The sequence below is a fragment of the Raphanus sativus genome, unplaced genomic scaffold, assembly GCF_000801105.2.
Source record: "Raphanus sativus cultivar WK10039 unplaced genomic scaffold, ASM80110v3 Scaffold2982, whole genome shotgun sequence".
In the NCBI taxonomy this organism is placed as follows: domain Eukaryota; kingdom Viridiplantae; phylum Streptophyta; class Magnoliopsida; order Brassicales; family Brassicaceae; genus Raphanus; species Raphanus sativus.
In genome coordinates, this window is record NW_026618289.1 from 1,209 (window position 1) to 12,906 (window position 11,698).

Genomic DNA, 11,698 nt, shown 5'->3' on the forward strand with positions numbered 1-11,698 from the left:
TGAAGGTATTTGTGATTTGCTTCGAATGTTACGGATATCTGATTTTTCGATTTGCTTTGCTTCGGAAAAATACGGATATTCGGAAAAACGGATATCCGGAAAATAAATAGATATTTGCGGATATTCGCGGATACTTACGGATCTCTCATTTGTTTTGATTAATACAAATAATCTTAAAAATTTGATACAAATTTGTTTTGTAAAATATATGTTTTGCATGATATAAAAGATAAAAATTAAAAGAAATAGTGAAAAATCTTCATATTTTGTAAATTTTTAAACTTAGTTAAAGTTATAATAACACAAAACTTAAGAAAAAAAATTATAATTGTCATAAATATTTTCTCTTCCTTTTATGTAATACTTTTATATAAGTAATAATATGAATAGAATCTATCAAATAATATATTAGAATAATAATTATATAATTTTATACATTTAAAACTTTAAATATAATCAAAATATACATGTATTTATATATTGACGGATCGGATCGGATATTCGTTTCCCAAAATTTTAATATTTGTGATTTGCTTCGATTTTGACGGATATTGAATTTTAGTATTTGCTTTGCTTCAAAAGCTTACGGAATTTTCGGATCGAATAACAACGGATAACGAATCGAATCAAATTTAACGGATAAAATGTCCAGCCCGAGCCAAAACTAATTAATATCTTATCCACATCTCCTGTCAACCGATTCCCTTGGTCTAATATTTTGCATACTATAATAATAAACTTTTATGTATGTATGCCGTTGCACATTTCTGAGTTCATAAGTCACGTAAAGTTGTGAGAATGTATGGTATACATGTATGTATAATTGTATATATAAGGTTGCTTAATCGAATATTATGACAAGTTAACGAATTGATTCTCGCCCGACAAAAGGCATGGATTAATATAATGGTTTTTGTTGGCCTATTATTTGAGTATAATCAATCTTTTCGGCCAAATTTAAGTTAGCAAAACACGACTTGACCAGTAAGCAACATAACCCTTGCAGCATTTTAAGTAAAGATTTACGCATTTCATGTTTGACAAAGTAAACAATTTTCTTTGATTAGCGATTTAAAAACTTTCAAGTAAATTGACGCGATGAATGATGATGATGATCTAGCTAGTTCTAGTTTTCTTGTCGGGATTTATCGGCATAATTATAACAACACATACATTTTGTTCCTTCTCAAATTGATTGTTTTTGTTTGTTCTGTCCATAGATATGTTAAAATTAGGTCACTGTAGACTTGTAGTCTTGTGTTCACTTATTACTTATGGACCAGTTTATAATTTATAAGATCCTATTTAAGAAAATCTTCTGACAGTTTATTTACTTAACTATACACTGTATGAAAAGTCATTTGCTTAATGATTCGGACGACGAATGGCTAGTGTTGTAGATGCTACTGTCTGTCTGATTTAATTTTACAAGAAAAAAATGTTGGTCTGTGACAAATATTTATTGTTGTATTCTGGGACTTGATTAGCTGGGATGTTCCTGCTCATACAAATACAATTGGTGGTTTCCCTGCTCATACAAATACAACTGGTGGTTTCGTATAATTTATTATTTTACAACAATTTAAAATTTAATAACGGTGTAGGGGGAATGTGCATGTTGGCGAGACTGATAGGCAACACAACCGGAACAAATACATTACCTGCAATAATGTGAATAGTCCAACTTCGACTAATGCAACCTAACTAAGCTAACCATTGACTAAGGAGAGATTTGACGTTTTTGGGGTCTTTTCTTGTCATAGCTACTTCCTAGTTATAAAACTAATGGAAGAAGAAACGAGTCACTAGTATTGATCTACCAATTAAGTGTTTAGCTTTCCATCTTACGACTGGTCCTCAAATGTAAGACCTAAATGATCTGGTATCTGTCGACCCTGGTCCAATTTATGCAAAAGTACTAAACTCTTTCTTTCGGTATGGAACTTTTTTTTTCTTTCACAGTCATCAACGAGTTTATCGCCCTAGCTAGTGTCTAGCTAGGTCATCATCCTTTTCTTTCACATTGTTCAATATCTTGTAACAATTAACTGTTTACTAGTAATGGACATGCATCCATTGCTAGCCTTAAAGAAACCTACATATATTTCTGATATAAACATATCGAGCGTTAAAATTGAAGACAGATGCCGAAGCTTAAATACAATCAATCTAGTATATCTCTCTCAACAGATTATGACAAAAGAGAAATGACCTTATATTTGTTGAAGTGTTTTTGGTCCCCCAAGAAGAAGAAGATGAAATAAGAAGAAAATGAAAAGGAAATGAAGATAGGAGATGGGAACAGTGTCACGAGGAATGCTTTGGATCTTCTCGGAACATATCTTGTCCATGTCTCCTTGTTTTGTCTCACTAGCACGTGAGATTATAGTTTCTTCTTCATCGCTTACTCAATTATATTTTTCTCATTTAAAAAAGTTTTCGTTTGTGACACTATTCAAATATATAATCGGCTAATCCTCACGAAGCTTCAGCTTTGTTGCCTAATATTTCTCTATTTGCATTTTTGTCGGATATAATTCGGTATAGGGATAACAGTTCCTAGGTGCATGATGTTACGGACATCTTGATTTTGAATTTGTCTCCACAATGGAGTGGTTTAAATTGAAGAGAAAGATATTTTTGTGGTCCTTTGTTAGTATATATAGTTTATACAGTGTTCGAACAAATTATTATGGTTCTATATGTCGCCACTATTATAAGAATCAAGCAAATTAATAGAAATGTTTAAAAAACAAACAAAACAATATCAGTTTGAATTTTGTTTCCAAGTTTGTTTACAATTTTGCTTTCTTTTATCATATATGAAATAAGCAATTGTCAGATGACCCGAAATATCAAACATGGCCAAGAGTAAGATAAATAAATTAAAAAAAAAGATAAATAAATTGAATTAATTGGTGGGTTTCAACAAACCAAATTTGTCACCACTTGGTCCACTTCGGTACGAATAAGTATAAAAAGTAAGAAAAAATGATCGAATGTCCAATTGGCTGTTCGTATGGTCGGCCATAAGAGCTGTGGACATTGGGTTGAGAAAGTCCTTTAGATCTTGATAGTAAGTAATATGATTCTAACAAAAAGTTGTTTGGTTCTTTCAAGTCACACTTGGAGTTCATCATATAATACGTGAGTGAGCTTACATCAAATTTTTGATAGACGTGGTACTATGAAGTGATATGTCTTTTTTGGGTATGGTGTTAAATTTTGTTTTTATTTATTTATTTATTTGGTTATCGGAAAGAGATATATGAGTTCCATACATCTTCCTATGGGAACCAAAACTCCTCTATAACAAAGTTTTTTAAATGCAACCTGTTTCAGAAAGTTAAAGGATGACAACGACCAATAGAACCAACTACACATAGTTCAAATGGTGACTTTAGGAATATGGTCATAACTCATAAAGACAGGTGATCAAGGCTATTTTTCTATCGTTCCAAAGTTATTATCTCGCTTTACAAGACAAGTTACATTAAATATGTAAATGCTTTGTGAGTTTCATTATATTTTGGTTGTAAGATTTGGATCCAGATGCAATGTAACCAATTGAGTCTATATGTGCATGTACCCAAATCTTCTAGGACCTATCAATTTGAAGAATAAGAAAGTAAGAAAAATGATGCCTAGGCAAATCTTTTTGCCTGTCTTTTTGGGTGAATATGTCCTGTGCCACAATAGTTTCAAGCATTAAATATGTGTTTTACATAAATATTTTAGTTTCGAATCTTTCTTGTCTCTAATGGTATAAGGTCTATAAGTTTTTAATTCATAAAACTCTACATTTATCTATGGATAGCCAATCTTCTGCAACAAAGTTGCCCCAAAAAACATGGGCAGTAATTTTGTTTTATAAAAGAGAATTACTTTAAATCGGTCCTTAAGGCACTCTCTTACGTCTATAGCAGCATCGAAACCGCTAGGCTTGTCCCCTTCCAATTGCAGACTACATTTATGCAGCTTTGGTTAAAATGCGGTAGAATAGAATAGTATATACTCATAATTTAATGCTAATTCAGTGTGATTAACAGAACTAATTAACTTTTGATCGATTATCTATAATACAAAGGTTATATTCTTTCCAGAGATTTTTTGTCTGTCGATTGATAAATCGCAGATTTTACTTCAGAATTTCCACTGATTATTTTAACTAAATTTAAAATTTCTTTTTCAAAATGATGTTTTAAATAAATTAAAATGGTATTTCAATTTCTCTTCAAAATTTTCACTGATCAGTTTAACTATTATTACATTATTCAGCTCTCTAAATCTAAGTGAAAGGCAATAATATATATTCTAAATTAAATATTTTTAAAAATTTCAAAATGATGATTTCAAAAAAATTAAGATGGTGTTTCAATTATAGACTACATCTATGCAGCTTTGGTTAAAATGTTATTGATACATGGAACAATATATAGTCATAATGTAATACTAATTCAATGTGATTAACAAAATTAATTAACCTTTGATTGTTTATCTATAATGCATGGGTTATTTTGCTTCCCGAGCTTTTTTCTTATTGATTAATCATAATTTTTTTGATATTCACAAGATTTTGCTTCAAAATTTACACTGATCAGTTTAATTAAATTTAAATATTTTAAACATTTTTAAATGATGTTTTTCAAAAAAAAAATTAAGTGGTGTTTCGATTTTGCTTCAAAATTTTCACTGGTCAGTTTAAATCTTATTATATTATTCATTATTTGTAAATCTAAAAAACAATAGTATAAATTCTAAGAACACTACATTTATGCAGATTTAGTTAAAATGTGATAGATATATATAGTCATAATATAATGGCAACTCAATGTGATTTACAGATTTAACTAAGCTTTGATCTATTATCTACAATTTATGGGTTATTTTGATTATCAAGCCTTTTCTCTCTATTGATTAGTCGTAAAATTTTGATATTCACATATTTTGCTACAAAATCTTCACAGATAATTTTAACTAAATTCAAATATTTTTAAAAAATTTCAAAAAATGTTGTTTTTCAAAAATATTAAAATGGTGTTTCGATTTTGCTTCAAAATTTCCACTGATAAATTTATCTCTTATTATTTTATTCAATATATGTAAATCTAAGTGAAAGGAAATAATATAAATTATAAATTTAATATTTTAAATTTTCAAAATGATGTTTTCCAAAAAATTAAAATGGTGTTTCAATTATATATAGACTACATTTATGCAGCTTTTGTTAAAATATGATAGATATATAGCATAGTATTTAGTCATAAATTTAATGCTAATTCAATGTGATTAACAGAATTAGTTAACCTTTTAATTTTTTAATCGATTATCTATAAATTCCTGGGTTATTTTACATATCACATTTTCTCTCTCTACTATTTTGCATTCCCTCTCCAAAACATGATATTCACGTTTTTTAACAACCAGATAAATGGCATGATCTAATTTTTGAAATAGATTAGAATTGATAACCATCAAGTAATTCGAAATAGTACACATTAGAACATTTCTAATATATTTTTATTAAAAATAAAATAAATAATTTTATAATATATGTGAAATTAATTTAATATAAATATCTATAAATAGTATTTTTTATTTTCTCTAAATATAAATGAATATATTTCTTCTTTTAAATATATAAAATAATATTTTTATTTTAGAAAATAATTAAATGGGTTGGAGTATATTTTTTTTTATAATGGCAATGAACTAGAGATACTTTTACAACCTGATCGACCTTGATGTACCTCTGATACTTGCAATATTTTGCATAGCCTAAGTTGAAAAAGAGTATCTCAATTTCACTTAAAACAAACTAAGAATAGGAAAAAAATAAAAGAGGGATTTGAGATTATTTAATTTTGTAAAAGAATATTAATATAAGAGAAGTATCTGAGATGGTTTTAATTTTGTTATTTACTTAAATTGTAAAAAGGAAAGGAAAATAAAATAAAGTCTGCAAGTGGTTTAATCGTGAGAAAATATTATAATTTAAGTAATCAATTTTTATTGAAATATATTAGTAAGTTTAGTTACTTATTTTATATACCTCGGCGATATAGATGTTCTAAACACCAAGCTTCTGTCAGTTTTGGATAATTAGCTAGTCGTCATATTTTCTGATTCAAAAAATAGAAAATACAAGAATTTAGATCTTAAATATCCTGTTATGGATTTTCAAAGATTCTCAATATATGTATGTATTACCATTTGGTATGTTTAAACATGTGATAGATTGTAGATTGTCTGGTATTTTAACTAATCCTACAGAAAATGCTAAAGGTTCATATAAATGACAAGCATAATCATACCAAACAAAAGAATATATAGATCACGAAATCCATTTTACTTTTTTGTGTTCAAAAGAACCATGGGATTATCTTTTGTCAAAGTAGTAAATATATAGTTCTGGACATGTTTTTGCAATTCCCTCTTTTTCTACTCTTTGTTTGATTTTAATTGCTTTAAGTTCAATTATTATAAGAAAAGGAGTTCGATCATGCAAATATATGATGACATCCTGTATGACCTCAAAGACAAGAAAAGACAAAATTGGCACAAAAAGTAAGAATTTTCAAACACAATTGGACCAGAAAGTAAAACATGGGTAGGCACATAGGATTACATATATAAAAAGAAACTATTTAACTTACATATATGTAGGAAAACAGCAAAGCAAATCTGAAAATATTTTCTTGATTCTGCTAGCTGCCCATATAACCTATATATGTGCCCAATCATGTAAAAAAGACATTCTTGATCCACATCAGATGACACATTCACATGGATCATCACATCAGTCTCTTTAATTCAAGAGAGAGAAACAACAAAAAGACACATCACAAGTTGCTCTCTCTCTCCCACGCCATGTGTAACGTGTAAATGCAATTTGCTTATTCTTCTCAATCTTAAAATTCTCCACCTCTACTCCTACCTGCTCCTTCTCAATGGATTCTTCTCTTATTTCTCTGTTAAAATTAACAAAAAATAATTAACAAATAATCAAAAATTGCATAATTAAACAACTAATGATATTTATAGTAAGCTAGTAACGTACCGAAAGATTTCTTGCAATGAAGAACGGCTTCGTAAATGGAGCTCTCTGAGTCACAAGACCTTCTCCAATAACAATCATCTGCAACACTTATTCTTGGCGACGACGTCGTTTCCTCAGAATAAACTCTGCTTCTAGACAACGTCTTTGAACGGATCCTAGCGTCAAAACCGGTACCTCCATGTGATCCAGCGGATCTACATCTCCTCAATCTTTTACACAATGGCGTCAAAAAATCAAGATACCTTAACAAAACCCACTTTGATACTCTCTTCAATTTTCTACAAGAAGGAGACTTGCTCTGAATGTCACGTGTCACCATCTTCTTCTCTGTTTTCGTATCCAACGGCTCATATTTTTCCTTAGTATTTGCTGCCGTGGCTTTTGATAGATAAGGCATGACGTACCCGTCACGGAAAATGTCGTCAGCGTGAACTAAAGTGTGATCCTCGTCGGTAAAAGAGAAAAAGGTATCGAACTTGAAGCTACTTTCATGGGCTTTGTTGATGAAGAATCTTCTAGAAGGAGGCAATCTTGGATCCATCTCGATGAAGGAAGAAGAATCTTCGTAGTTTTGATGATAATCATCGATGGAAGCTTCTAAAGAAGGAAAGTTAACTAACCAACTGTAAGAGAAGCTCTCTATGGGAACTAGTTGCATTGAAGCTTCTTGTTGATTTTCTTCCATGGCCGATATAAAAATAAAAGTCTGAGGGATATGTATATATGCTCTTGATGTGTTCAGAGGTTTTTGTTGGAGACAGGAATATGTTTTGAGTGGAGATCATATGTTTCAGTGTATATATAGAGAGGAAGGGACGTACATACATATGTAGAAGCAAAGATATAATATACTTTAATTTTTATAACGGTAATATATTATATTTATGTGGTTTGTTTGGTAAGAAACAATAGATATTAATATTTGGAAAAGAAACATAAGAGTTCGTGAGCCCATACTCACCTCTCGTTATGTGCTGTTGCCTTCACCCCTTTTCTCTCATTTTGGTTTAGTTTATACTCTTTTTCCATATACTAAGTTCTTTTAGTTATTTATTCCATTGTGGCATCATATTTATCTTTTAATTAGGAATATCAAAACGTTACACATGATATTTTTAATTTGTTGTGAAGAATCATTAAAAAAAGAAGGATGCATGTTGACGCATATCTCATGGGAATAATTGATTTGGAAGACAGGAAAACAAAATAATATACATGAAGCACATATGAAATAGCTGTATTATACGTTTTAAGATGAAGAGGACCACGCGTTTGAAATGAAAGAATAGAGCGTAAAGAAAGAAAACTAAAAAGAAGAAGTCATTTTCATAAATAAGAAAAGTTAAAAATATTAAAATGGGGGAGGAGGGGAAAGATAGGGGAGAGAGTCGAGAGACAGAGGTCCCAGGACGTGTGGGGGTGAGAGATGAATAATGTCGAAAGTTTAGGGGACAAAAGCCAAAAAAAGAAAGTGACTTGGAGACTCATCAAAGTCTTATCTTTGGGCCATTTTGCATGGTCTTTTTATGGGTTACGTTTGAGATACTCGAAATAAGGTTTTTATTAGTGTAGTTTGAGCAGTGCATTTAATGATATGAATCTCGAAGGGAATGTTTGTTGGTGTCTATTGATCATAACACGAGGTATAATTAAGGGAAAATTCGTAAAAATACCTCAATTAAATTTTATTGAGCTTTTTAATATCTAAACATTTTTTTTATCTAGTTTAATACTCCAACTAATTATTTTACTAATTTTAATACACAAACTATTAAACTGTGTCTATTTGAATACCCAAACTTTATATATTTTAATAAAAATACTAATTATTTCAATAAAAATTAAAAAAATCTCTAAAATTTTAAACAAATCTCAGAAAATTCTAATTTTATTTTTTGTTTGAGAAAAAAGTAAATAAATTATGTATAATATTAAATATTGTAATAAATGTTTTAAATTTTAATATTGAATTTAGTTTATTTTCTGAAATAAAAGACAATTTTTCTTACTAAATTAAATTTTCAAAATTTTCAAATTTTCTCCATATATTACTTACATTCTTTCCTAAATAATACAATAAAATTAGAAATTTGTTTTATTTTTCTTAGATTTTATAGATTTTTTAAATTTCGTTTGAAACTTATTAGTATTTTTAATTAAAATAAATAAAATTTGGGTATTAAAAAGGGGCACAATTTTAAATTTTAGGTATTAAATTGAGTAAAATAATTAGTTTTGAATATTAAAATGGGTAACAAAAAAGGTTTAGGCATTAAAAGACTTAACGAAATTTAGTTTCGGGTATTTTTATGAAAACCCTCTCTAATGTCTGGAGATACTTGTGTCTCAATGTTATTAACTAGATTTTGACCCGCTCAACCGAGCGGGATTTAATTTTATTTATATATATAAATATATATATTTGTTTACATAATAATGGGTATATATTTTAATATTAATCATATATTTAAAGATTTATTTATTATTATTTTGTTTTGTCAACCAAAATATTTATTTATTTATGCTTATTAATTTTAGATAATATATTGTTGTATATATATATAAATTTAAGATATGTTAATTTGTATACATGTATTATATAGTATGTTAGTCCGTTTAACAACATATTATATTATTTTAATGTTATTTCTATTTATGAAAATAAAATATATTAATATATCATTTTAATTTAGTTTTATCATATTTAGTTCAATACATAATGATTATAAAATAAATAAAGTATAATAAAAAATTTATTTTTCATTTTAAACAATAACTACACATATATTGAAGCATAATAATGTTCTTAAATATTAAAATCTTGTAGATTTACAAAATAAAATTTATCAATAAGTTAATAAAATTAGATGTTATATATTATCTAATTTTATAATAATGTTTTCTGTGATTTATAAATTTTTTATTTTTTTAATTTACTTTATTAATTTATAAATTTGAAGTATATGTGAAAATTAAATTAAGTTGGACCTACATAATAGAGAAAACAAATTTTTCGATACTGATAAAAGTATTTTACAGATTTTTTAATTTTTGTTTATATATTAAAATGAATTAGATTTTTAATTATATTGATGATAATTAAAATTCAAATAACTAATTTTCGAAATATATTTTAAGAAGATTTTAAGTGATTTCAAAAAGATTTTGTTAGAATCTTCTTTCAAATATTTATTTTATTATTTACATTTCTAATAAAAATAAGATATGAAAATATATAATAACATATGCAAAATTTTATAAATTTTATGAAGTTGATCCAAATTAAAAAAAATCATACATAAAGTGAAATTGTGACTTCTCTTTTAATCTATAAGATTATAGAAAAATTTCATAAAAATATCCGAACTGAATTTCGTTAAAGACAATTATGGTCCTTGGTTTTTTTTCTTGTCAGCAAATATCCATATATTTATTTATCAAACGGTTTGGTCAACCAGTTTACAGTTATGAATACTAAGTTTACATAGGCGTGAAGAATAATACTAAACTAAGACTTAAAAGACAAATAAAGATCTTCACTAATTTAAAATTAATTGGTGACAAGTGGTCGGAAAAAAAAAAGAATAGGTCAAAAATGAAAAAAAAAAATTTGTTTGGATCAAACAACTAGACTGAGTGAAAATGGATACCCAGTTGGGTTTTTAGTTAGATGTTGTTTGTATATCCATCTACATCTCCATATAGATGATTCATAGAGATGATCTATCCAAATAATCCATTTGAATGTTATTCGGGACTATCTATATCTCCATCCAAATGATTCATTTAGATGAATCATCTGAATGAATTTTTTATTTGTTTCTTCATCTAGATTTCTAATTATAAGAGTTTAGTAGATTTAGCGATAGAACGCAGATGCTCAATGTGTTCTGTGTGCGGCTCAGGAGGAAACAAGGGATCACCTCTATTTCAGCTGCCCCTATTCTCAACGGATATGGATGGTGTTAACAAAGAATCTGCTGGGTAATCGGTTCACAACAGATCTGGAATGCAGTTTTGGAACTTTTGGTGGAGAATGGAAGGAATGGAAACCAAGCTTTCTTACTTAGATATGTGTTTCAGACTTCCTTACATACCATATGGAGGGAAAAGAATGGAACGAGACATGGGAGACACATCAATCAGCAGATTCATTGTCGAGATACATAGACAAGGTGGTAAGAAATCGAATTTCATCACTGCGGCTGAATGGGAGTCGACACTACGAAGGAACAATGCAAGCTTGGTTTGCATCTAAGATGTAGTCAAGTTTGTTATTTATGATTCAAAGTTTTTATCAACTTTAGAAAGGAAGCACACTAGTTGTAAAAAAAAAAATTATTGCATAAATTTAACATTCTTTCAAAAAAAGAATATATACTATATCTATCTTATTAAAACAGAAACATTACAACTTTTTCTAGGTAGATTTTAAAATTGGACCTTATGAAATTAATGTTATTAATGCTATATTAACCCATATTATTAGACGTCCCTTTTTATACTCCGATTTAACAACCATTATTTATAACAACCATCACCTAATTATTATACAGCCACTACACATGTTTCCTTATATTACTTAATATTATATTATAAACTACATACATCCACTAACATATTACACTAACATATTAT

The 11,698-nt window shown here is 28.1% G+C and overlaps 1 protein-coding gene across 1 annotated transcript; it reads right to left on the reverse strand.

Annotated features, from left to right (window-relative positions):
* Window positions 1-6,538: 6,538 nt before the first annotated feature.
* On the reverse strand, window positions 6,539-7,865 carry LOC130506201 (probable membrane-associated kinase regulator 6). The gene is made up of 2 exons (XM_057000835.1): window positions 7,061-7,865; window positions 6,539-6,971 (listed from the first exon to the last, which is right to left on the reverse strand). The coding sequence occupies exons 1-2, from the start codon at window positions 7,743-7,745 to the stop codon at window positions 6,964-6,966; spliced, it is 693 nt and encodes a 230-aa protein (XP_056856815.1). The 5' UTR covers window positions 7,746-7,865; the 3' UTR covers window positions 6,539-6,963.
* Window positions 7,866-11,698: the final 3,833 nt, after the last annotated feature.